This window comes from Sturnus vulgaris, chromosome 20 (genome assembly GCF_052056855.1).
Source record: "Sturnus vulgaris isolate bStuVul1 chromosome 20, bStuVul1.hap1, whole genome shotgun sequence".
Classification (NCBI taxonomy): Eukaryota; Metazoa; Chordata; class Aves; order Passeriformes; family Sturnidae; genus Sturnus; species Sturnus vulgaris.
The window spans coordinates 2455530-2482273 of record NC_142262.1 but is presented as its reverse complement, the minus strand read 5'-3'; the positions used below and the strand labels follow the sequence as shown (position 1 = coordinate 2482273).

The following is a 26744-nucleotide window of genomic DNA, read 5'->3' as shown; positions in this document are numbered from 1 at the left end:
CTTTGTATTTATGGAATCCTCTGCTGAACTGGGAGACAGAGCAGGCAAGGGGATGGGATGTGGCCAGCACGCTCTGCCCTGCTCCTCAGGATTAACCCTGCTGTGCACAGGCTGTGCTGGGAGCAGGGCATGGGGGATGCTGGGAGCAGTGGTTTCCTGGGAACGATCGTTTTTTGGGAATGGTCGATTGCTGGGAATGATGGTTTGCTGGGAATGATGGTTTGCTGGGATCAATGGCTTTTTGGGAATGATTTTTTTTTTGGGAATGATTTTTTTTTGGGAATGATTTTTTTTTTGGGAATGATGGTTTTTTGGAAATGTTGGTTTGCTGGGAATTATGTTTTTTGGGAGTGATGGTTTGCAAGCAGCAATGGTTTGCTGGGAATGATGATTTGCTGGGAGCAATGTTTCTTTGGGAATGATGGTTTGCTGGGAATGATGGTTTTTTGGGAATGATGGTTTTTTGGGAATGATGGTTTGCATGGAGCAATGGTTTGCTGGGAGCCATGGTGTTTTGGGAATGATGGTTTTTTGGGAATGATGTTTTTTCTTGGGAATGCTGGTTTGCAGGCAGCAATGGTTTGCTGGGAGTGATGGTTTGCTGGGAATTACATTTTTTGGGAATTATGATTTTTTGGGAATGCTGGTTTGCAGGCAGCAATGGTTTGCTGGGGGTCAGAGTGCAGCCATTCCTGTGTGGAATTCCCCCCAAGGGGTGGGATTGCTCTGCCATGGGATGGGGTGACCTCGGAGGGGACCCAGAGCCCCTGGGGTGATGGGAGCAGCCGTGTCCCCCCTCCCTCCCTCCCTTCCTCCCTCCTGGCTCCTGTGAGTGGCCAGCAGTGACCCCCGTGCAGGGCTTCCCTTGACACAAATCCTCCTGAAAGCAGCTCCTTCACTCACTCCAGTGCCCAATTTCCACACTTTCCTAATTGGGGTCGCTGGAGCTCCCAGTGTGGGCTGCCTGGGTGACACTGTCCCAGTGTCCCAGCTTGGCACTGGCACACACAGGAACGGGGCTGGGGTGACACCAAGGTCCTGCTCAGAGCAAGGGCTGTTGGCAGGAAAAATAAACCACATCCTCCAAGGAGCACCCAGGGTAGCAGGGGCAGTAAATCCCTCTGTCCATCAGCTGAATGTGAATAGCCTGGAGCACCGAGTTCAAGCAATGAATTTTCAAGGGAGGAAAGGCTTTTTCCTCCCCTTCTCTATTTTTTATTTATTAAAATAATAGCCATGGATTAATGGAAGAGTTCCAGATCTGGGAATGTTTCTTGAATCAAAACAAGCTCCTTAATTATACAGTAAATTATAACAGATTTTCTAAGTGTGGGGTTTTAAGAGGTTTAGGAACGTGGTTGTTGGGAGGAAGGGAAGTTTGAGTGCCCTTGGCAGCATCCCAGCTGTGCTATTAAAGGTGTAGGCAAAGCTTTGAGGCTGGAGACAGATGAATTGGTTCAGTTCCTGGTCCCTTGGCTTCACAGGGACTTGAATATTTGCTGATTACTGCTTTGGAGCTCTTTTATCTGCCCGAGGAGTGTCAGCAGAAGGGGACTCTGCAGCAGAGCTTCCTCCTTGCACCAAGTTCACACTGCACCACCTCTTCCATTTTACACCCTTCCTATTTTTCCCCAAAAACATGAAGATCCAACCAGATTCCAAAAGGTGAATTTTAAATAAATAATTTACTTTACAACGGAGGGCAATAAAAGAAAGTGAGAGCATTTGGAAATCACCCCCTACCCCGAATCCTGGCATTTCTTGGATGAGGATCCAACCAGTCCCATGAGATAATGACTACATCCAGGCCAGGGAGCAAAGCATGGACACCTCTGGGTGCCTGGGATCCCTGGAATTCTCTGTGCCAGGCAGTGTGGGATGGGGATCTCGGGGTTCCTGGGATTCTCTGTGCCAGGCAGTGTGGGATGGGGATCTCGGGGTTCCTGGGATTCTCTGTGCCAGGCAGTGTGGGATGAGCACCTTGGGGTGCCCAGGGTGCCCTGGGATGCTCCCTGAGGGGCAGGGCTCCGTGCCGGGCACCTGCTCAGGCACTGCTGCACTCATCAGCTGCGAGTGCTGTTACTAAACTTGGCACTGCAGCTGCCTACAACTCCAGCAGATGTTTCTAATTTTTAGCACAGTGGAAATTTCTTGAATCACTTTTAAACTCAAATCCCAGGGAGGAAACCTCAAGTGACTCATCCCTCAGTGAAGGCATTGGCTCCGCGGCAGATGTTATCGGAGAGAGGAGCTGCTGGAGTGTCCAGCTCACTTGTCTCCTCACTCCCCAGTGCCAGAGCAGCCCTCCTGTGTGGATCAAGTGTCCTAAATACCAAAAGGGAGAGATTCCACCCACCCTCCCCTCCTTGCCTTGCTGCTCACCCCGTTCCCTGGCTGTTGTCAGGGAAGGGAGCCCTCGCACAGCGGGGTGAGTCAGACGGACGGGAGGGATGTGGGAGTGATGTTCCAGCTCCTCACCTTCCCCTCTGCCTCGCATGAGCTCACCCTCAGCTCGTGGCTGGCTGCTGGCTCCAGCCTGGGGCTCGGCTCCCTTGGATGTCCCCGGTGCTGGCTGAGCTGTGAGCACCCAGGGAGGTGCTGGGTGAGCACCTGAGACCACCCCAGCTCCCAAAAAATTACACAGGCATTTAGCGATAGGACAAGGGGGAATGGTTTTAGAGTAAAAGATGGGAGATTTAGACTGGGTGTTAAGAAGAAATTCTTAATTTTAAGGGTGGGGAGGCTCTGGCACAGGTTATCCCAAGAAGCTGTGGCTGCCCCATCCCTGGAAGTATCCAAGGCCAGTTTGGATGGAGTTTGGAGCAACCTGGGATAGTGGAAAGTGTCCCACCATGGCAGGGGTGGGACTGGATGGCCTTTGAGGTCCCTTCCAACCCAAACCATTCTGTGATTTTGTGATAATCTGTCCTGCTCTGCTGAAGCCTTTGTGATCCCTTTCTTGCCATAGAACTGGGAGGTAAATTCAGAGGGTCCTGCAGGGCCGGGGAAGTCCAAGGGAGATGCTGGTGTTTCCTGAGACCCTTTTGCCATCATCCCATCCTTCAGCAATCACAGCTCTGCTGGTTGCTCTGAGTCCAGGGCCTCAATGACGTCTGTGAATGTGTTCAGGGGTGGGATGTGGCTGTTCTCGGGGGGGAGTGGATTTCATGGAGCAGGATTTCCCTGCCACGGGCTGACAGGAACGATTCTGTCCTTCCTGCAGGTTCTGCTCCACCCCAACAGCGGTGCAGCCGGGAAGGTTGGTGAGATCGAGGCGCTGCGGCTGGCTCAGTACAAAGCGTTTTACACCACAGGTAGAGTGTCCCTGCCAGAGGCTGTAAAGTCCAGGAAGAGACTTCTGGACTTCCTAGATCCCTGCAGATGCAGGTGAAAAACAACTCAGGTTAATTCAACCAAGAGCAGACCCAAGGATGTGCCGACCTGCATGGTGCTGCAGCCTGGGCTTGGTCTCAGAAACGCTCTTGGAATGAGAGCTGGGATGGGGTGGGAATGGGACACCCTGGCTGGGTGAGGAATACAGAGGTGATTCCTGGACCTCTGTGACTCCAGGGCTTTTCTCCCATTTCCTCCCCAGGAGGGGCCATGGCCTGTGACGGCAGCATTGGGCCAGCAGAGCAGCACCAACCACCCCTCATTTTCAACCTGGACCGTGACATCCAGGAGCAGGATCCTCTGGATGTGGCATCCAGGGAGTACCAGGAAGTGCTGCCTGCCATCAGCAGGGCTTATGCCCAAGCTCTGCAGGACATTGCAGCAGACAATGTCTCCCTTGCAGATTATTCCCAGGATCCAGCTGCAATTCCCTGCTGCAACGTGCAGCACGTGGGCTGCCGCTGCCACGGGGCCACGCAGGATCCCCACGTGGAAAAGAGAACAGCACAGCTTTGTCTTTAAGCAAATAATTGCTCAGGCTGCTCCTTTCCCAAGTGTGGTGTCTGTGAACTGCAGGCTGGAGGTGGCCATGGAGGGATGGAGGCTGTGGTTCCCTTTGCTCCGTGCTGGGAAGAGGGAGGTGAGTTGGGTGTGGGTCTGGGGGAGCACACACAGGGTCCCCTTTGGATCCTGGACATGTGGAAAGCTTTTTGTAGGGCTCTTTATCTGGGAAAGAGACAGCTCTTGGATTAAAACTACCTTCTGTGAGAGCTGGCTTTGGGAGAGGATTCCTCTGGGAAATTTGCTTTGTTTTCCTCTAAGAAGAAATCTTACAGGAGCAGCTGGTGGGAGCACAAGGCAGGGGAGGATCAGGGCTCCAGGCAGAGGAGCTGCTCCTACTGATCCCAATGCAGGCACAAACGGAGTGAAACAGCTCCTGTGGGGCCATTTCTGGGCAGGAGCAAAGGCCTGGGGAGCTGCAAAGGCAGAAATGAAGGTGCAACTGAAACCTGAGAAACCACTGGGATTTCTCAGCAGCTGAGTGAGGGTGTTCAGAAACCATTCTGGAATCTGATTTACACACCCAGATCTTTCTGTGGCCATAAGAGGACTTAAGTGGACTCACCCAGGTGTGCTGGCCTCACCCCAGTCCCCCAAACCCCTCCCACTCCCCAAACTTAATCCAGACTGACACCTTTAGGACCCCAGAGAGAACAGCAGGAGCTGCCAGGGACAGACTGTGACTTTATTCTGTCTTTCAACATAGCAAATGGCATCTTCTCTACTATCACTGCAAAAATATTTTGCCTGGGTTAAAATAGTCTGTATATACTGTACAAAGACATAAGTTTAATATCTCTTCCTATAAGTACATTTATACACATAAAACAGCATAAATTAGAAAAGGGACAAATGGGTATATAAAATTCTGGTTACATACAAATCTGATTAAATTAGCATTTACACTGTGGTTCTAACATAGAGTTTGTTAAATAGAGCCATGTGCATACAGTACATTGACACCCCACCCAGACACAAATTAAAACAGGAGCTAACAGGGCCAGGTGTTCACTTACACAGAGGAGAAAGTGTGGCCCGCCTTAATTCCTATTTTTTTTCCTCATCTCGGGGACTCACAGATCTGTTCTTCGAAACTCCTGGCTTTTCCAAAGCACCTCCCAGCAGCTGTGCTAAGCGTGGATGTTTTCCTTCTCCTCATGACCTCTTCGCCTTGCCCGGCTGACCTCCACGGCACAAGATTATCTACCAAAATCAAAACAGAAGGGCCTTACTTTTCCCAGCACCAGGGAGCGTTTCCAGTTGGTTTTATACACATGGGAGGAGCAGGGGGAGGGATGTCCCGCAGTGTTTTACTTTCCATTCAAAGGCACATTGGTCAGAGGTTTATTTATTTGCTCTCCCCCTCCCCAAATTTACAGTCCTGGGAACAGGAACCATCTGGCTCGGTGATAAGTGTGGCTGGGGCTGAGCAGAGCCAGGCTTTGGGGAATGCAGCTCCTGGGGTGAAGTGCATTGGCCTCACTAAGTGCTCCCAAAAAACTCAGCTCTGGTGTGGCTGGAAGGAAAGGTTTGTGCTGGCCATCCCTGCGTCACTCCAGGGTCTCTGGATGGATCCCAGAGCTAAACTCCAATGTGTTAGACAGGATTAAGGAAGGGAAAGCCCAGCCTAAACACCAGCAAAGCCTCTGAGTGAGAGAGTAAAGCAGGAGCAGAGAAGAACAGGCAGCAGCAGCGCCCTGATTCACCTCCCATCAGCTGCTCCTGGGTAAAATGTGCTCCTGGATGAGGCGTGGGCAGCCCTGGCACAGATCTGCCCCAGCTCCAGCCTTGCCTGACATGACCTGGAAGGGATGTGAACCCCACAGCTCCTGCTGCAGAGGCTGCCAGCTCCTCCTCCCAGGTCAGTCTATCCACGAGCTGCAGGACCATCAGTGGCCAGGTTTCCAGGCACAAGCATTGACACTGCATGGCACAATTCCCAAGGGACCTCAGATAATGTACTGATAAGCTGGGCTTAATCCTGCAAGCCCCAGCTGCCCAAAATGCCAATCTGAGCTACAAGGGCAGGAGCCAGGTTCTGCCAAATTCCCTCATCTCCTATCAAACATAATTACAAGTGGAGTCTGTGGCCTTTCCTTTGCTACCAGCCAGCTGTTAAAAAACAATCACTTAAAATAATTAAGTGCCCATATCCATGCAACAGAATGAGGGAAACACCATCCAGCAAATAGCCAGGAGGAATCTGAGTGAATACTGGTTCCACAGAGCCACAGATGTATCTTGTATCAAGATCTGTGGTCTGGAGCAGCAGAGGGGTGTGTGGACCCCATGACAGGGCACTGATTTCTGCCCTGTTGTAGATCCTCCTGGATTTTTTCCCCCTTACAGGCAACAGCCTCCTTTGGCAGCACAGGAAACTACCCAAACTGTTTTGGGCAGCCAAAAACCGATGGGAAAGAGATGGTTTTTAATAGTGATGGACTATCAGTGAGGGGAAGAGCTGATTGCAGTCTCACTTGACTTAATGAAATGGCTCTCCTGATAAAACCTCCATCTCTGGGCCCTGCAGCCAAATGCAGGATGGATCACCTAAGCCTGGAAACCAATCTGCTGGAAGAAATCATCCTTCCTACTGAATCCCAAAAGTTTTGGGAAGATCCCCTGGTGGCACTCTCAGCTGCACATAGGCTCTGCTGCTTGCAGGATTTCTTTTGCCAAACCTCACAGCACTACCCCAAAACTGCCCTACCTGGCCCAAAATACACCCCAGCAGCTCCAAGCACCACTGGAAACCTCATTCCCTGCTACACCCACAGAACAGGGGTGGGTGCTCAGGCAGGTGACCAGAAAACAGCCCAAACTGCCACTGTTTTGCAGCCAGAGCTGGGTTTGCTCTTCCCACCCTGTAAAATCTTGTGATCCTGCAGGGTGAGGGCTCTGCAGCCTCCTCCCTGCACATCCAGCATGGCACCCATGGCTTCAGCCCCCTGTCCCCCTCAGTAACACCTGAGTCCCTCCTGCCCCAGATCAGCAGTGATTTGGGAGTGCTTAATCCACCCCATTCATGCAGGAATTGTCACTGAACTGGTTTAACCTCCTTCTGCAATCCTGGCACCAGCAGCAGCAACATCCACGTTCCCTCTTATGAAGCCACTTTTTACGAGTCCTCCTTGGGCTCCCCATCTCCTCTCTGATCTGTCCCTCCTTCCACTTAATGAACAGGCAGTGTTTGACAGGTTTGTCAGGCTGAAGCTGGTTTTCCTCAGTCTTTAACAGCTGAGCCTCTGAAGTCTTGCTTGAGGTCAAGGGAAGACAAGAGGTTTCAAAATGGGGAGAAACTGTAGGGTTTGAGCACTGCTGTTTCTCCAGAACCATGTCTGAGTTCAAAGCCAAACCGTGGGCTGCGGGTGAATATTCCATTTTGTCACAAGTTTTGAGGTTTTTAAAAGTCTTTTTGTTGCACACTGGAAAACAAACAAAACCCTTCCCATGTTTCCGCAAAGCTGAACGCTCTCAAAACATTTTTGTTGGATAAGGTCAGGTTTTTCTCTCCCTCCTTCTCTGCACAGGAGTGACCGATGCCTGAAACCCCCTTCACTGAGACTGGAGATCTCAAGTGCTGAGAAAACAGCCAAATTCAGTGAAATCCAGAGCATCCAAACATCCTGAGTGCTCCCACTGTGAGAGGCAAACCCCAAACACAAAGAGTGGGGCCTTTATCTGGAAGCTCCTTTTGCTCCCTGTTATCAGGGAGTATTTTTGGAAAGCACCTTCCCTTCCCACACCACCTCCTCCCTAACAATACACATGTCACTGCTCTGTCAGGTTAATGACAGGATTTGGAGGGATCAAAGTTCATTTCATAAAGCACCTGCTGTGGTACAGCAGGGGTTTTGGGGCTGCTTTCATCCAGCACAGTCCCAGCAGGAAGCCTCATTCAGGAGCAGCGTGATTCCTGCCTGCTGGCATTTGCTTGTCCCCAAACCATGAGTTCAAGAGCAGGTTTAGCAGAAGGAAACAAAGGATTTCTCTCTGTCCCTGCTGCTCCTTCCAGGGGCCTGGGCCATCACCTTCTCCGTGGGCACACAGAGGAAGACATTTTAAATACCCTTCTTGAGTAATGGAGTTGAACACCTGGGAAATTCCTGCTCCCAGTTTGCAGCAGGGAATGCTGCAGGTAAGGAAAGAAATAATCTGAGGGTTGTGTGAGTTGAGCTGGGTTTAGGTGGTGCTGGCTCAAAGGGAGTCATGAGCCAGCCTCCTTTTATCTAAGTAACACTTTGCCTCAGCTCAGAGGAAGGTGCCTCACAGAGGTCAGCTCAGCACATGGAACGAATCCTGGGATAAGGTTTGTACTTCCTCCTTTTCAGGCAAAACTCCAACAGCAGGATATGTAAAAATGAAGTAAGGAATTCCAAAAGCCTGCCAAGGCTGCAACCTGAAATCCATTACATTATTCTGCTGCATTACTGCCATAAAGACACCACTGATTACAACCAGATCATAGCACAGACCAACATTCGTCCAATTAGGGGTTAGACACTTAATTAATGAGTGCGGAATAGGAAAAGGAGCCAAAAAGACACTGCCAGGCTGAAGTTAGATTGAAAAATCCACTAGCTCCTTCCAATGGTAACTGAGAAAGTGCCACATCAAAATCATAAAATGGTTTAAAACTCTGTTATTCCTTTCATCTTTGTACTTGGAAAAGGAGTTTCCTTCTCAGTTATCTTGGAAATGAAGACACTGCTGAGGTTCAGGTATGTTCCAGTTGCATTCCATGAACTAACACAACTGACTGAAAATGCAACAGGGTATTAAGTTTTTATTTCTAAATTGTTCCAATTAAAACTATTCCTGGTAATATTAGAAACCTGCTCAAGGCACAAAGGTTAGGTCTGGATCTGAACACCATTCAGCAAGTTTGTTCAGTTCTATCTCTGCTTAGGTTTGACCATTTTTGCCCCATCCCCAGCTGCTGTTTAGTGGGAATGTAATTTTCCTGGCACTGTCCCTATTTTAAGTTATTTTAAGCTTCACAGTGAGCTGGGACTAGGAGGGGGCAATGGAATCTCTTCTGGGAGAGGTTACTACTTCCTTCTTAGCATGAGGGCTGCACTGCAGGTTTAGGGGTCCCGAATGCTCACAGGAGGGAACTCATTCTCATCGTCCAGACAGACGGGTCCAGTTGCAAACTCGTGCTCTGGGATAACCTCCCCCCGCAGGGCTCCGCCGTCCTCTGAGTAACCTGGCCAGGGGAAAACACAAAAACACAGAGTGTTACTGCAGGAAGGGATGGGAGCACGCTGAACACAAGCAGCAGACACTGTTACCACCTTTTCAGCACTGAGCTGCTTCCTCTGGCTTCGTGGACTGAGGAAGAGGAAGGTGTCTCTCCATGGACACTATGGATTATGGATGAACTACATGCTCAGCTCCTGTGCCAACAGCTTTCCTCCTCCTGCCATGAACCTGAGCACCAATTTCAGAGTAAGATCTGCATTTATATGTGGATCTTACACTTGGGAATATAATGATAGTCACTCAGTCTTTTCCTGCAGGAGTTTAGTACAGGGTGTACCAGCTTCAGAGACTGAGTCAATCTCACCACAAAAACAGTGAGCCCTAACGTCTACACTCATGGTTACAACTCCTGGAAACCACCTGGCAGCAGCTGCTGTCTGCCAAAGAGTGGCTCCTGCTCTGCCTTGGGCCTGTCTGTGGCACAGGGAGCAGAGCTGGCTCAGCAGAAAACTTGTGCCCTGTTTTTGTGGCTGGGGATGAACCAGGTGAGCTCCAAAGTCCTGCTGCCCCAGTGTGCAGGGCACATGCAGGGATCCTGGATGAACCCTTGGAATATGGGACACTTTCCACTTTGCCCCAGGTGGTTTAGTGGCTTCTGCCCAAGGAAGGGCAGATGTGGTGCTTACCTGGCATGGTTGAAGTTGAAGGCACTGTACTTTGTCTGGCTACAGTTGCTGCATAAGATTGAGGTACTGGAGGCTGAAGGTCGTTTTCTTTGTTCTCTTCCATCTTTCCTGAGCCAAGCAGACTAATTGTACAGATCAAGAGAGGGGACAAGAGTTAGTTTTGATCTCGGCTGTTCCTCCCCAGCTGCTGCTAACTCAAGCCCATGCATCCACATCTCCTCGAAGCACATCACCCATCCCCATCACCGCATGCAGCAGCCCCAGCAGTGCTGTGGACAGGGGAGCATTGTGCTCCACAAGGAAAGCAGGGGGTGAAGAAGGAGATAGGGAAAGCACCACTTCGGCTGGAGGACAATGCTGGCATGGGAACAGAAGGGAACAGATTGACCACAAAAGCTTTAGGTTACAAAGACAAACAGTGTTTCTAATCACAGAGGGGGCTCCAAAGGGCTTCCAACAGGAGCAGACTAGATGGGAAAAGCAGCCCTGGCTAGTTTAGGACGGAGTTTGAGCAGAGATATCGTATGATGTAATGTAACTCATGACCCAAGGGCCCTTTTCAGCCCTCTGATGCTCAGAGGAGCCCACATGACAAGGCCGGGGGCTGCGGGCGGCGCGCGCTGGACAGCGCAGCTTTGAAGTGCCTTTGTTTTGTGGCTTTTCCAAAAGCTGCTGGCACTTTCCTGGCTGGCAGCCACCTCCCGGCCTGGAGCACATGTTACATCTCACCCCACCCCAAAGGCTTCACATCTGGAGCCAAGCAGCCCAGATGTGTGCGGGGGGGGGCGGGAGGGGTTATGTGCTTAATGGGATTTGCATATGGACTGAGCAGCAGTGGGGGAAGCTCTGTTTTCACAGAATCTCAGAATTATTTCCGTTGGAAAAGACCTCTGAGATCATCGAGCACAAGGTTTCACTGATCACCACCAGCTTGTCACCCAGACCAGAGCACTGAGGGCCACATCCAGTCATTCCTTCAACAATTTCAAGAACGGTGACCCCACCACCTCCCTGGGCAGCCCCTTCCAATGCTTAACAACCCCTTTCATGAAGAAATTGCTCTGCTTTGCTGCTTTGCCACCGGGCTTTAGTTTACAGAAGCTCACAGTGTCACTCCACACCATCCTACCCCAGCCAGCTCTCCAGCACCCACTCCAATCTGGAGAAGGTGCTCTGCTCTCCTGCCACCACAGAGCTCTGCTGGGGGGGACACCTCCTAAAGCACAGCTGCCTAGTCTAAGCTGGGATGTCCCACAGCCGCCATGGCATCTGAGATGTCTCTGGTTTCTCCTGCAAGAAGCGCTGTGTCCCTGCCTGCTGATGTGCTTCCCAGCCACGTCTGTCACATCAGGTAGCTCCAATCACAAACTCAGTTCTAACTTTCTTGCTCCTACAGCTCCACTTTGTGCTGCCAGGTGAGAATTCCCTTCATTTTTTAAAAGATCAGCCTCTGTATGAGGTGGGAGCGGAGGCAGAGTTACCTGTGATTTTTAATTAAGACACACTCCCCTCCATCCTGTGGGTCCAAGTTATAGATGTAGAGATGTCCATCCGACGTCGTCACCAACAGCCGAGGCAGCTTCTGAATCCTGCTGGGAAAAGCAACCTGAGGCCAGAACACTCACACACACAGACACAGCAGCACCCACACCACGTGCTCTGCAGGCAGGAGGATGAGATAAGGCTGGCCTGGCCCGGGGGCAGAGGTCGGCAGGGTCAGTACGTACGTGGAGAGGGCACAGATGTTCCTCTGTCCCGAGATGTTCAGCCGCACGGTGGCAAAGGCTCGGTCCTGGCTCATCATGCCCGACACCTGGGCAGGGAGGTAGTTGGTGGCAGCCTGGAACATCTTCCCCATGTAACCACTCCAAGTTGGAGGTTCCTCTGGCCGGCTGAGGGGGTCACAAAGCAGCATCAGTGGGGTTACCATGATCAGCGTGACAAAACATCAGGAACAGACCAGGTCTCACGTGGATGAAGGGTTTTTGGAACACCTGTACATTGTGCACCAGTCTGGCTGGAGAAGGCAGGGGACATTAATAAACCCAGAGAGACCTGGAGAGCCTGACAGCAGGGATGCAGTGTGTGGCTTTTCCAAGGAGTGAGCCCCTCAGGACACAAAGACACTTTGCAGCTGGTATTGCTCATGGAGAGTACGTGGTGAGGAGAGTGGCTGTGCAAACACAGACCTTTGAAGCAGAACCTGGGGCAGGCAGGTTCAGCCAGGCTAACCCCTCACCTGTCTGTGAGATGCTCCAGTTTGAAGATGTGCACGGTCTCTGTGTTGCTGGAAGCACAGAGGAACTGGGAATCCATGCTGAACACCAGGGAGCTGATATTCACGTACCTAGAGCCAAACAAGGACAGGACTGGTCACTCCACAGCAATCATTCAACAGCAGCTGCTGGGTTTGGCTCACAGACGAGTGGATGGGCAGGAAGGAGACCCCTCCATGGTGAGGATTGCCCTGCATAGCTGCTGCTGGGCCTGTGGGCTCACTGATGAGCAATTCCCTAATCCCTTTGCTCAGCAGGGCTGCGAGTAGCCTCAGGCTAGTGACAAGCAGCCAGAGAAGTGGAAATGTCCTTGCTCACAGAGCTGCCTGTGGAGGGAACATCTGTGCCAGCCTCATTGCAGCTTCTGGTGCTGCAGAGACCAGGAGGGATATCCAAAGTGCTCAACAGTGGGATAAAAACAGCAATTCCTGCACAGGTTCAGCAAGAATGAGGTCTCTCACAATTTTGGGGATTTCATTATTTCAAATAAGGAAAAAGAAAGGACAGAGTAAGTGGAGTGACTCCACATCTGTTTCCTGCCATTGCCCTGTTCTGTGACACACCGAAGGGAATCAATGAGCTGGGCACAGCCTGGCACAGTGACATTTTGAGCTGATATGTTTGCTCTTGTTTTCCTTTTGCGAAAGATGCCAAAGCCACCAGGATCTGACGTTGCCCTGTGTCCCTGTGTTTACATTTCGGCTCCGGGAGCCTTGTGTGTCACTGCCAGAAGAATGAACTGACCTTTTCATCCCTCGCCGGAATTCATAGAGTTTCTGCCCCCCAGGAATGGAAAATACACGAATGACTGTGCCCTGCAAAAAATGCAAATGGAAATATCACATAGGAGCAGGCCATGGAGCCTGAGCCCTTTCCCTGACACACCCAGGAAACTCAGGACATGCAAAGGCTCCTCCTGTTTGCCAGCTGGGCTCAATCTGATCCTGATACACTGACCAGCCAGCGGCCCTTCTGTGCTGGCTCTGTTTAAGAAGGGGCAGCCCAGGGGTGCTGATGCAGCCCAGGGCAGAGGGAGGGCACTTGTGGCCACACTCACTCACTTTTTCAGAAGCACTGGCCAACTTGGAGCCGGTGGAGTTGAAGGCGAGAGCGGCCAGAGGCCCATCATGGGCAGGAATGGTGCAGGCTGTTTTCTGTAGGGCACAAGGGAACGTCAGTGCAAAGGGACATGCTGCTCCTTGGACTGTGGGGACAAAGGGACACATCACTCCTTGGACTGTGTGGGCAAAGGGACACACTGCTCCTCGGACTGTGAGTTGCAAAGGGACAAACTGCTCCTTGGACTGGGTGAGCAAAGGGACACGCTGCTCCTTGGACTGTGTGGGCAAAGGGACACGCTGCTCCTTGGACTAGGTGAGGGCAGGGCGTTCCTGCCTCGCACCCTATCCACACCTGCTGATATGGATTCACAGGATCGTCATGTGCTGATGGTATCCCTTCAACATCCTCAGCAGATTATCTCTGCCCTGCCTTGAGTTCATTCCCCACCTATTACAGCCACTGAGATTACAGAAAGCTCACCTCAGGGGCAGAGAACCTCAGCTCCTCCCTGCCTCTCCAGAGCTAAGGATTGTGTCTGGCCCTTCCCTGTCAGGATGAGAGCTGGCTTCCCTGCAATTCTCTGTGCTGCACAGCAAGTCCTGCTGCAGTGACACCACCCTGGTACCTGCAGGGAGCCTCAGCCCTCGCAGCACCTCTTGCAGCAGCAGCATTTTCCCTGTGCTCTGCTCCTCCCCTGCTGCAGATTCTCATCTCTCGCTGCACGTACGGAGCCACCCGCCTTATGTAACCCAAAGCCCTGGCATAAACAGCAGATAATCATGACCCTGCATCCAGCCAGGGACATATTTCCTAAGGGGACTTTGGGTCCGGCATCCCTTCCAGCCCACAGTGTGGCAGAGTGGCTGCTCCAGGTCCTGCACTGTGCCTGGAGCAGCTCCAACAGCCCCGACCCACGCTAGTCACATCATTCCCATGGGATCCGCTGCTGACGCTCCCACAGCAACCCCAGAGTCAGCCTGGCAGTGGCCCTGGGGCTGCAGGGCAGTGGGTCACGTTTCCCTGAATATCCTGTGCTGGGACATGCACGTCCTGATCTCAGAGCTGTCTGCTCCAAGCAAGGGGGATACATCCAGATGTGCCTCCCAGGCAATTCCCTTGCACTCCAGCTCGGTGGAGTGTATTTATTCATCCTTCCCAAGGGCCCTGTTGGCTTTGCTGTGGCTCTGTTTGTTTTCAGCCCCTGCCGGTATCCAAAGGCTGAGCTTTGCACTTACCAAAGTATTTCCGTCGTAAAGCGCGATCTCTCCGCTGGTCGCGCTGCCGGGATAAGCCAAGTAGGAGTTGGCGTGGTTGATGGAGAGAGCACACAGACCTGGCAGGGGGACAGGGACACGGCTGAGGCTGTGAGTGAGGGGGGGGACAGCACGGGGCACGGCGGGGGTTTCAGGCTCTGGCTCATTCCGGGACTGCTCGGGCCCGGAGCGCTGGCAACACCTCGGCCGTGGGGACATCTGCTGGTATGGGACAGAACGGCGGCGCTGCCCTGCCACCCTCCCCGGCCCCCCAGCACGAGGAACCCTGCCTGGGCTTTCCCCCCGAATCATCCCCCTGGAGAAGGCATGAAACAGCACGAAACGGCAAAAGAAACGTGGGTCTGAGGGCTGGCAGTACTCCTGTCCAGCCACATCTGGACACGTCCAGATGTGCACAGGGTGTAGGTGCTGGGTTGGAAGCTCAGAGGAGCAGCCCAGCGTGGGTGCATCCCGGCTGAAGGCAGTGCCATTTCCTTCTGCTCTGAATGGAAAAGGGAAGCAGAGAAAGACAAAGGAAATGCGCCAGCTGTGCAGGCAGTTTCCGGCTGACAAGGAAATTGAACATAGCGAAATTTTAAGCACAGGGGGAATTCCTCCCCTTAAGAGCCACATGGGTTTGTGCCAACATGAGCACAAAGGGTCCCAAATGCTCCTTTTAAAGCAGGCAGGAATTACAGGATGAGACAGGGATGGATGGATACGTGTGTGGGTACATCCACCCGCCTGTCCCCCAGGTGACCTCGGAAAAGAGCATCTCTTCCTGCCTCTGCTTCCCGCTGCTGCCTGAGGATGCAGCCCGGTGAATCCTGTCACACACACAACGTGCCTTGCTCGCTTCCTGCCCCACATCCGTGTGCTCCCAAACCCGCCTCGAGGCTCCAGCACGACCTGAGCTTCCTGACCTGCAGCGGGGGTCCCACTGAACCCCGGAGCAGAGGAAGCTGTGGGGTTAAAGGCAGCAGGGACAGCAGGACAGCCACACACCGCACGTAGAGCTCGGACGTGCTGTGCTGTGCCGTGCGAGCCCCGTGTCAGGACACGGCCCTGGCCCCCGCCCAGCAGCAGCGGGGAAGCATCGGCCGGAGCTCTCGTTTTAGGTCATTGTTTATAACCAAACAAAGAGACCGCAGCGGAGCCAGGAGCTGCAGGATCAGCCAGAGGCCCCAGGGATCCGCTTGCCATGCATCCAGAGGAATGCACATCGTGCCAGGGATGGCGCACCGGGAGAGGCACGAGGAGCACGGCAGCAGCAAAGTGCGGGCAATTAAAAGGCAATTAAAGAGGGAGGGATAGGAGGAAGGCAAAGATAGCCCAGAGACTGTGATGAGCATCCTGCCTTCTCCGGATGGTGATCCCCCGGCCCAGGCAGCACGGGGGGATCAGCACAGCCCTTTCACAGGGGATCAGGGAAGGCTGGAGCTAAACAAAGCGAGCTCTGAGCCCGGGGTGAGTCACCCGCTCCCTGCGCTCCTCTGGCCGGCAGAGGCGGCCGGGAAGCCGGGCCAGGGGAAAACACAGATGTGAGTGTACTGGGCTGACCTCAGGGACACACAAAGAACAAGGACCACAGCCCCACGGGCAGCCTTTGAAGATGCTCCTCTGTCCTCAGCAGCCCCCCAGCCGTGGTGAGGGTTGCTGCTTGCAGTGGTGGGTTCAGGAGGAGGGGGGCTGGCACTGCTCACATGGCACCTCTGGGAGTGCCACGTCACAGGTGGCTTCCTCAGGCAGCATGGAAAAATGCTACTGTGTCCAGGAAGCCTGGCATTGCCCTCAGGCCAGCAGGTCCAGGCACATCCAGGGCTTGGGGGGAGCCCCATGAGGTGGTTTCCAAAGCTGCACATTCCCAAGATGTGCCCCTACAGCACACACGTCACCCCAAGCACTGTGACCTCCTTGGTTCAAATCCTGCCCGACGTGAATCACATGAAAAACAACTGTCTTGGACACCATGGGCATTTTCCTCTCCTACGTGGAGGAGGCTGGATCAGGAGCCAGGTGCTGGCCAGGAACAGGCAGAGATCTCACTGTGACTGTCCAGTGTGGCTGCAGCAAGTCCTGGTCCTGCCCATGCTGGTGTCACCGTGCCCAGGACTTTAGTGTGCCCACACTTTAGGGGGGTGCCACATTTTCCATGTGCTCCTACATCCCCATTCCTAAACAAAGAGCAGTGAGGTTGGACTGCCCTGACCTACTGGACACACTGTCCTTGAGGTCAAGCTTGGGACCAAAGCAGATGGCCCAGGGACAACAGGGGCACTGCACTTGTCACTCAGCTCATTTCAATGACAGCTGCCACAATAAAAGGGGTTTAAAACACTAAGACCATATGAAGCCTATGATCTGCAGCATCCCAGTCCTGCCCTGGCTGATTACTGCTGCTCTTAAACCATGATCTGATGCTCCAGCCCCTCTGCAGAACAGCTCCAGGCCTGGGTATCCCTGCCCATCCTGCTGCCCGGCCTTCTCAGGAAGGTTTTAAACTTTAATTATATTTACAGCATTTAGCACGTTTAATCCACACAGAGAGCCCATCTGGTGTGACCTGAAGTAGGTCAGGGGAGCTGCTGGAAGAGCATCCCTTGAAAGCCCCGAGGCCAAGCGTGAGCACATCAGCAACTTCCCGAGCACCCAGCCATGAAAGGATGCTGTGCTGAGCACAGGACAGCACAGCAACGCGGGCACCCGGCCAAGCTTCCCTCTCTGCTGCTAAAAATAGCTCCTCTCCCAGCAGCAGGAAAGGCGGATTCACCCTGTGCCACACACTCGGGATCTGTGCTGCAGCCACCTGCCCTGCCCCTCGGGTTTGCAGCCTGCATGGAATAATATCAGGTGGCAGCTCCTGGGAACTCCGTGGCTGTGTGCTCTGTCCCCTGTGATCACTTTGGGAGCTGACCCCAAGGGCAAGTCAGTCCCTTCTGCCCATCTCTGCTCTCCTTTGATGCATCTGCTCTGCACAGAGCAGGGGTTGGCTCCATACAGGGCAGGGTTTTGCTCAGGACAGAGCTGGGTCACAGCACCAGGCCTGACAGGCCCAAGGAGAGTTTGGACAATACTCTGGGCACAGTGGAATTGTTGGGATGTGCAGGGCAAGGAGCTGCATTCAGTGATCCTTGCAGGTCCCTTCCAACTCAGCTTATCCTGTGATTCTCCCAAGCCTGCCTGACTGCCTCCATGCATTTCTGACTTCCCAGTGCTGGGTTAGGATGCACAGGCCACAGGCTGGTTTAAATTCTAACACATTCTGGGGCTCTACAAAGCTCCCTCTCACACAGCTCTTCCATGCTCACCTGTTGTGTTGGGAGGTGTATCCAGAATAGTCTTCAAAAGCTTCATGTCCTTGATGTTATGGATGTAAATGGACTCTTCCAGGCAGACCACCAGCCTCTGCAAGGACACGGGACATGCACAGAACCCCACCAGCAACGCCTCTGCCTGCTGCTCCCATCCCACACTTCCCAAACCCAAACCTTTGCTGTCCAACGAACTCAACAGGAATTTTCCATATACTGAAATGTAACAGAATCGTGATCTCTTCTGCTTCTCCATCCCATCTCACATCTGGGTTTGTACAACTCTTGTTTTGAGAGAAGACAAATCATCATGACTTCTCTGCTCCTCTACATCTTCCACATCCCCAGGAACAAGAGGACCTATCAGGATTACACCCCACCACAGGCCTTGACTGCCATCTATCCCTACCCCAACTTTTCTCTGCAGTTCAAAATGAATTACTTTTAGATCACAGAGACCTGGCAGCAGAGAGGCTGCAATCCTGCTTGTCAGTGTGCCTCCAGATGGGAATGCAGGCCCTTTGCCCTGACTTCTTCCTGGTTTGGGAGACAACAGGGAGGGTGCTGGGTCTGCCACTGCTGCTAAACTTAATGCACCTGTTCAGCACATTAATGTTTCTTTTCCCATTTGGTGTTAGCAGGGAAGACTCTGCTTTATGTGCCCTGCAGAACTGCATGAACACAGAGCTGAGACACATCTGTTCAGGGACAGTCACCCTTGCACCATCTTGGCTGAGGGGCTGGGAATTCCAGAGTTCAGGTGCTTGTACCTCTTCTGGTGACCCTGCCAGGAACATTCACCCAGCCACAGGGAGGCAAGGCAGAAAGACAAAGGGAAGCCTGATGCTGTAACCTTAGCCCTGGGCCACCATCTCTGTGGCCACTCAGCTTTGTGTCTCAGCTTGGTCCAGATCCCTATGTGTCACCATGGAGGCTTTTTTTGGGACCAGGCTTTGGGTCTGGCTGAAAGGCTGAGCTTCGTTAAGTCCAGCAAGTGCACAGCTTCACCTCCCTTGGTGCCAAGAGTGCAGAAGCACTAAAAACATCCCAATAAAAGCCTAAGGCCAGACCCCATCCATCCTGAAGTTGGAGCACCCAAATCCATGTCCAGGAAGCCTCCACCTCTTCAGAAATGAGGCCACTTATTTAGTATCTAAATGTGGAGCTTAGTCACTAACTTGAAACACCCACATTAAAAATCTCTGCCTTGCTCCACCATTACTCTCAGATCAAACTCTTTCCCACTTCTATTCCTGCTAACCACAGCATCTGGGGCTGTGTCAGAGCCATTTTGCATTTCCAGGAAGACTTTGCCTTTTCTACAGTAAGAGCCATCCACTTGCAAGCAGAGGAATATTTATACAGCTGATTTGGGCAAAGCCACCATGTGCTTTCCCAGAACAGGCTGCTCTTGATGTCCAGGTGAAAGGAGGTTTCCAGATGATGGCAAAGCAGCAGCTAGAGATGCTGGCACCCACAGGGACAAAATCCAGGAAAGTTTGGGAGGTAAAGAGGCAGAGGAGGTCTGGACAAGCTCAGCAGGAGCTGGAGAGGGCCGTGTGGGGGTCAGTGGGATGGGGTTTGTCCTCACTGCACACAGACAGAGCCTCAGAGAAGGTTCTGTGATTGCTACACAGGGACAAGGCACTGCTAATTGTCCCAAATGTTACTGCCCACCAGCTCGTTCTTGAATTCTGGTTTGAATGGATCAGGTCAGATAACTGAGCTGTATTTGGGGGCTGAAATGGGTTTGGACACAGCCAGATAAACTCTCCAAAGAGCTCAGCAGGGTTTCAGCAGTGAATGAAAACCCAGGAGCTTCCCAGCTCCCCTGGGAGTCACCTTCTCTGACTCCCCACTTTGAGACAAAACAAGATTTATCTTCACACACTTCAGAGTTATCAAGGAGCTCAGAACTAAGAATTCCCACAATAACAACTGAGGGATTTGCTTGTTTGCACAATGAGGACTTTTTCACAGAGAGATCAGATTGAAACATGCACCTTTTGTTTGAGACCTGTTCCTGGTTAATTTGTCACCATTTTCCTGAGTTAATGCCTTGTCTGGGATTTGTCCTTCTGTGAACTTCCAATGGAGTGCAGCTTTCCTACAGAAGTTCAGGCAAGAATTCAAGTGTCACATGCAGAATCTGATGGTTACCAGTTTAAATCCTGAATGTAGACTGAAATAATGATTTCTCTTCAACCTACCCAAATTGGGAAGGTTTAGATGGGACTTGAGGAAAAAGTTCTTAGTGAAAAGGGTTATTAAGCATTGAACAGGCTGTTCAAGGCAGTGGTGGGGTCACCATCCCTGGAGGGATTAAAAAAATATGTGGATGTGGCATTTTGGAACAGGGTTTAGTGGTGGCCTTGGCAGTTCTGGGGAATGGTTGGATTGATGCTCTTATTGGTCTTTTCCAACCTAAATGACTTCATGATTCTGTGTTTCTAAACATCTGTAGCATCTTCAAATCCCTCCAGGTGTGCCTGTGGCACAGCCAAAGGATGAGCTCAGCCCAGGATTTGAACCCCAGCTCATAAAGCAGCCAAGAAATGTGGATGCAAGGCTGGGACTGTGCATCACCTTCAGGCAGCTCCAGAGCAGCACACGGGGAGTAGCCTGAACTTATTTTATTCACACCAATCTCCTGCAGCTGCTCAGCAGAACCTCCCAGTTTATATTTACACACACATCTATCTGCAATTCAAAGGAAGTCTCTCTTTTGCCAGTTTCACTCTAAGCTTAAGTGAAAAAAATCAATTTAGGACAGATTTAATTGTAGTACAATTGTCCTGGTCAAAGACAGCTTTACTGGAAGCTCAGCCCAGAGAGCCTCACTGCAGGTCTCACTGTTGCTAACTGAGGAGAGGCTGATTATATACAATTACCCAGACTGCTTATTTCTTCATTGTAAAATGTCCACTGCTTCCTAGGGCATATACTTGGAAAATAATTATGGACAAAAAGAAAAGATGACTTAAAATCCTCCAAAAGAGCTCAGGGCTGCATGAGGCCGTGTCACATCAGAGAATAACTCTGTAAAATCCTCATTGTAAGTGGTCTGAGTGGGTTTTATACCATTAAACCCAAAACAAGGCTGCTAGCAGTACTTGGAAAGCAACTTTTTGCCTTATCCACAGAGTTTAAGTTACTCCTGGGTTTTTGCAACCAGCTTTGAAGGTCTCATTTGCAACCAAGATGGCAGAGGTGGGACTGAAGTCAGGATGTGGAATCCAAGGTAGGGAGGAACATGAAAAGGTGGTTTTTTGGCAGAGCTGTGTCCTGAACAGGCAAGAAGGCAGATGACAAAAAGCCTTTGTGTAACTGCCACCAAAACAAGGCCTTGGCTTCATTTTCCTGAAGGGAACAGTGGTGGCAGCTCCTGTCAGAGACCTCTCATGTGGGGCTGGGATGAGAACACAGGCACCCACCCCTCCAATAACACTCCCAGCCTCCCTGCAACCTCCCCAGGCTGCTCCCAGCTGGAAAAGCCAAAGCAGCCAAGAGCCAGAGTGGGATAACTCTGGGTAACCCCTCTCACCTGCCGGTTCAGCCGGATGGACAGGATTTTACTGGAATAGCTGTAGTTGCAGATCTCTGTCCCTTTCTTGAAGTGGTAGACATTCATTTGCTGTGGCTTGGCATGGCTGACCACAACCACAAGGCTGCTGGAGAACAGACGTTCCACGATGTAAACATCTGGGATTTCATCTGGGCACACAAAGAGAGCAAGGCAGAGCCTTCAGCTGGGTCTGACTGCAGGACTCAGCTCAAGAGGGGATCGGGTTGGGAAGCTCTGTGCTAAGGTGTTAAACATCATTTTTGTGAAAAATTTCTCATGCCTGGCACAAAGCAATTAGGTGAGAGCAGGAAGGGGTTAAAGAACCTTCCCCTGAAGGCAGAAATGAAGCCAGTTCTCCTGTGCCTCTCTCTCCTGGGCAGGGCCTAGCAGAAGCTAATCCTCAGCCCCTCCAGCTGCACTAGCTCCTTGGGAAGGGCACAGAAAGGGAGGAGCTCCCTCACTTTGGTCAGGGAGTTTCCTGGGGAATGTGAGGGGTTTATTGACCTAAGACAGGAGCTGACTGTGGCTTGGTGTTTCTTCTGTGTGGAGTCTGGTTTCTCCCAGCCTCCCTGGGGATGCAAACAGTGGCTGCTGTGTCCTGCAGTGCCTGTGTTTGGGATGATTCCTGCTGTGTGGAGAAGGCACCAATGCAATGGTCCTGGTGGCCCTGCACCTAAATCCCCAGGGACTGCAATTTCCAGGGTGCCCAGCCCTGAGTGATGCTCAGTTTGGGCTGGGCCGTGTTGGAGGAACAAAGGCTGCCCCACAACTGTCATGTGGGACTGGTTGTGCCTCAGCCCATCGCCCTGAGTGTGTCACCAGCAGGGACCTGTTTCCCTCTGCCTGACTCTGGGAAAGGAGCCTGGACCCTGCTCCAGATGAGGCAGCTGTGGCTCCTTCTGCAGCCACTGGAGAACATCTCCAGCTGGGAAGTGTTATCTTCAGTGCATCTCAGCTGAAGCAGCAGCCTGGAGCAGCCTGGAGCCCCTGCTCCATGAGGCCAGGCTTGTTTTGGGCTGTTCAGTGTGTGCTGCATGCTGCTGTGAGCACAGCTAAGAGCTGCAGGCCTGCTGGGAATGACCTTCTTTACATGGAAAACCTGTTAAAAACATCTTGCTTGTAAATACCACACTGGATTAAAAGCCTGGGAGTTATCCAGCAGCTGTGCTGGAAGCCTGTGGGCTGCTGCCCATGTACCTGAAACATTCTAGTGGGAAACTGCCTCTGAATGCTGGGCTGCAGCACAAACTGCTGCTGTCAGGATGACAGCAGAGGAAAAGAAGCTGGGCTATAACAAAGGTGAAGGACTCCCACAGATTTAAGGTGCTGCTGGTCAATATTCCTCCCCAGGGAAACAGGAGACTTACTGCTTTCATGGACCTGGTCCAGTTGCTCCACAGAACTTAAGGAGAAAAGTCTGTATCCAGTTGTGGTTCCAATTGCCAGGGAGCTGCAAAAACAAAGCAAAAACCTGCTGGTTCAGAGCTGAAGCCATCCAGGTGACAGCAAGAATCCCTGCAGGGATGGTGCACTGGTTTTGACTGGGATGGGGATTTTTTGCCATATTAGCTTTATGGGGTTGTGTTTTGGCTTTGTGCTGAACACAGGGTTGATAACCTGGGGATGTTTTCGTTATTGCTGAGCTGGGCTTGCACAAGCAGAGCTTTTTCTGCTCCTCACCCCTCCAGTGAGGAGGCTGGGGGGGCACAAGGAACTGGGAAGGGACACAGCCAGGACAGCTGACCTCAACTGACCCCAGGGACATCCCAGGCCACGCAGTGTCAGGCTCAGGGGATAAAGAAGGAGGAAGGAGAGGACATTTGGAGTGATGGCCTTTGTCCTCCCTGCTGTCCTGGGGATGGCCGAGCCCCTGCCTGCCATGGGAAGTGGGAAATGAATTCCTTGTTCTGCTTTGCTTGCATGTGTGGCTTTTGCTTTAATTATTAAACTGCCTTTATCTCAGCCTGTACATTTTCTCAGTTTTACCCTTTTGGTTCTCTTTCCACCTGACTGAGTGAGGAGCTGGTTGGGGTTAAACCCTGACATAGAGGAAGTGAGCAGTTCTTGGCACAGCGGTCTGTGAAGGCAGAACTTCAGTGTCCAACCTAAATAACAGAGAGTAACAAACTCAGGAATCCAGTTTTCCATCTGAGGCTGTTGCAGCCTACAGAAGGCAAGAATCCCTCGGAGAGAGCAAACTCATCCTCTCCTATGTTCCTGTAGCTGCTGGAGGAGCCAACAGGTCCAGCTCTACCTGGGAGGATGCAGACAGGACCCGTGGGACACAGAGGGAATCAGGGGCTGATCCACCTGTACTGGCACAGTGACTTATCTGAGCTGTGGAAGCTTTGCTGTTACTGTTAAGGGCAGTGGGCAGAGTCTTGTCAAGTGCTGTCTCTGCCCAGTTCCAGCTGTAGCAAGCAGCAAGATCTAGGTCTTAAACTAGCAGCCAGCTCATAATAGCAATGCACAGGTTTGTACTGGATGGCAGCGAACAGCAGGTTCACGTCAGCAGCACATCCACATCCCTGAAAGCGCCCTTTGTTCGGGCACACCAAGGGCTGCAAAGGAAATGGCATTTCCAGGTGTGACTGAGCTGGTATCTCTGATTCTTATCTCGATCCCCACGATCTGGGCCGATCCCGGGCTCCGGCTGCCACATCCGTGTGTGGCTCTGTGCTTCGGGAGGTTTTTGTTGTCCCTCTTGGGAACAGTTCTTAAATTGGAGCAGGTAAAGCCCAGGCTAGCGAGGCTGAGAGGCTGCGAGGAACGCGGGTGTCATCCCGAGGTGGGGCGGTGCTCTGGCACGGGCTGCTCGCCCAGAGCCTCCGGCGGGGGTTTAGTGGCCCTGGGCAACGCAGCCACCTCCCAAGTGGTCACACAGCGCTCCGCACACAAAGCCCTGCGAGAACGCCGCTGGCCCGGCCATCGCCGAGCGCTTCCCGAGCTGCGGGGGAGGCAAACCCCGGCGATCGCTCCGAATTCCGCCTCGCCCGGGCTGGCACAGCCCCCGCGGGGCCCCGGTGGGTGGTCACCGACAGCGGCCGGGGCCGCTCCGGCGGGGATGGAGCACCCCGAGCACGGCCCGTGTGTGTGTGTGTGTGCGGTGAAGGGGGTTCCACCGGGGCCATCCCTGGGGGGACCTGTCGCGCCCCGGGGGCGCTGGGACCCGCCCCGCTCCGGGCAGCGGGGCCGGACCAACCCCGCCCGGCGCGGCCCGGCCGCTGTCACCCCCCGCCCCGCGGAGGCCGCCCCGCTTACGTGCAGTCCTGGTTGTAGGAGAAGCAGCTGAGCGCCGCGGGCGCCCCCGGGGCCTCGGCCGCGGCCTCCATGGAGCGGGCGCGGCGCCTCGGCCGCTGCGGCCCCCGCGCCCGCCCCGGCCCCGCTCCGCCGCCGCACGGGCGGTGCCGCCGCCCATTGGTTCTCTCAGCGCTGATTGACGTGCGGAGCGGCCTATGGAGTGATGAGCAGGCGGGGCGGGCCCGCCCCCGGAGCGGCGGAACCGCCTCCCATTGGCTGGCGGCGCGGAACAGCTGCGCGTGGCCACGTGGTGATGTTGTGGTTGCATCAGACGGGCGCGGACAGATGTTGGGGAGCGCGTCCGGGGGAGCGCGGCGGCAGCGGTGCTGCAGGGGGGACACGGCGACAAACGGGCTGCTGGAGGGACCGGGGGTGGCCTTAGGGAAGGCGTGAGCGAGGGGATGGGGCGGGGAAAGTGATGGTGACACCGTGGCGACACCGCTGACCGGAAAACAAGTCAGTCCGCCTCTCCACTTCCTTGGCTAAACAGTGCTTTGGAGAGTTGTTTTTCCCTCTTTACAGCACTGACATCCTAAACCTAAACCTGTGCATTATTCCCCTGCTTAACACCGCTGCTGCTGCCGTGGGGGATCAAATCTAGCAGGGAAAACAAAGGAAAACAAACCTCCGAGCTAGTCACTAAATGACAAGTATTCCAGGAGTCAATGCAGTGACATTACCAGTGCACAGAAACGCCGGGGCAGAGCCTGCAAACCCCCTAATTAGATGAGTAATCCTCATGTGAGTGCTGAAGTCATTGGCCCCAGATCACTTGATGTGCACCACAGGACTTTTTTGGAAAAAGAGCCACATGCAATACCATCTCCGTGAGGCAGATTCCATGTGGACACATATATCTGCTCGGATTAATCCCCCTCTGCAGCACAGGGGCCTTGGAGTGCCCGTAATATTCCCCTGGGAGGGAGCTTGAAGCCTTCAGCAGTGAAGATGATTGATTTTGGGGAGGAAGTAGGAAAAGACACATCTTCAAAACACCGTTTTGGAGGGAGGTGGATGGTGGATCATCCGTAGGACTCAAAGCACATGAGTGACACTGCAGGGGAATAATTTAAAACACATCACATTTGGAGGGAAAACATCTTCTTTTCCAAGGGGCCTAGTGGGAAATTCTAATAAAACCCAAACGTGAAATAGAAAAGCTGTTTTTGAATGTCCTGAGACTGTCCCTGTGGATCAGCATAATTTGATTTTGAAACAGGGATGTCAGACAGGAAGTGGAGTTGTGGAGCAGGAAAAAATTTCAAAACAAAGTCCTCCAATAAACAATACCAGGGAGACAGTGCCTTGTGTTTCAAAAAAAAAAAAAACAGTTTCTGAGCAATAGCAACAGCTGGATGCTGTTGCTGCTTGGGCAATCACCATGGTTTTAAAATGAAACCTTGATAAAGCACCCGAGACTTGGGTAACACAATTATTTTTGCAGCTTGACTGATGCAACCGTGTTGGTCAATCCTCCTTTGAGCTCACTGCCTGCAATGGCTGTTTGATCAGCAGAGGTGGGGGAAACAGGGAATTCTTGTCCTCTGCTACAGTGTGAGAAGTGTTGGTGGCCTTTGGAGCATCCATCTTTGTCACCACAATGGATGTAAGGTCAGGGCAAGCTGCTCCTCAGGCTGGAAAAGCTGCTGTGTGTTGGTGAAGCCCTTGGAAATCTCAGGATCTGTGCTCTGGAACATTGGAGCAGTTGGGTGCTGGGTGTGAAATAGAAGCTGGGGTGTTCTGTGTGGAAACTCTGAGTTTTTCTGGTAAACAGATGAGGTGTCTCTGGTGTCTCAAACATAAAGAAATAGCTGAAGTGATTTTTCAGGACTACAGCTTTGGAGGGAGGTGGTAAATAGGGTAGTAGTTAAATCCCAAGATATTTCTTGGGATCTGAGTATATGTCACACCTGGAGAAAATGGTCTGGCAAGGCCAGCAGAGAGCCCTGCCAGCCACCAGAAGGACAGTCCCTGTGCTGATGCATGTGCTTGCTGGGAAGAATATATCAGGAATTGGCCTCCCTTTCCTGACAATCCTGTGACTGCAGTGACTATTGACAGTAACAACCTCAACTCAGTCATTAACTCCAAACCCAGTCCAGAGTGTGACCATTTGATCTTAAATGTTTTCC

The 26744-nt window shown here is 52.6% G+C and overlaps 2 protein-coding genes across 5 annotated transcripts in view; one reads left to right on the top strand and one right to left on the bottom strand.

Annotated features, from left to right (window-relative positions):
* The window catches only part of ARSG (arylsulfatase G), a 38903-nt gene extending 33836 nt beyond the window's left edge, over window positions 1-5067 (top strand). For all 4 annotated transcript variants that reach the window (XM_088176637.1, XM_014882747.2, XM_088176636.1 and 1 more), the window contains 2 exons: window positions 3224-3314; window positions 3596-5067. In XM_088176637.1, coding sequence (XP_088032763.1) covers window positions 3224-3314; window positions 3596-3915 — 411 coding nt within the window. In that variant the 3' untranslated portion in view covers window positions 3916-5067. The remainder of the gene's footprint in view (window positions 1-3223; window positions 3315-3595) is intronic.
* Window positions 4619-24702, bottom strand: WIPI1 (WD repeat domain, phosphoinositide interacting 1). The gene is made up of 13 exons (XM_014882750.2): window positions 24574-24702; window positions 22680-22762; window positions 21292-21461; window positions 17745-17841; window positions 14419-14516; window positions 13183-13275; window positions 12866-12936; window positions 12085-12192; window positions 11573-11737; window positions 11327-11434; window positions 9846-9967; window positions 9063-9163; window positions 4619-5157 (listed from the first exon to the last, which is right to left on the bottom strand). Exons 1-13 carry the CDS (start codon window positions 24642-24644, stop codon window positions 5110-5112), a joined length of 1335 nt encoding a protein of 444 aa, XP_014738236.1. The 5' UTR covers window positions 24645-24702; the 3' UTR covers window positions 4619-5109.
* Window positions 24703-26744: the final 2042 nt, after the last annotated feature.

Bases quoted from the DNA above. Each gene is read 5' to 3' on its own strand.
- WIPI1 (XM_014882750.2), bottom strand. From the start codon at position 24,644: ATGGAGGCCGCGGCCGAGGCCCCGGGGGCGCCCGCGGCGCTCAGCTGC. The intron at 11,738-12,084 runs GTGAGGGGTTAG...TGACCCCCTCAG, and splicing joins CTGGAGCATCTCACAGACAG to CCGGCCAGAGGAACCTCCAA. The intron at 11,435-11,572 runs GTACGTACTGAC...TTTTCCCAGCAG, and splicing joins AACATCTGTGCCCTCTCCAC to GATTCAGAAGCTGCCTCGGC.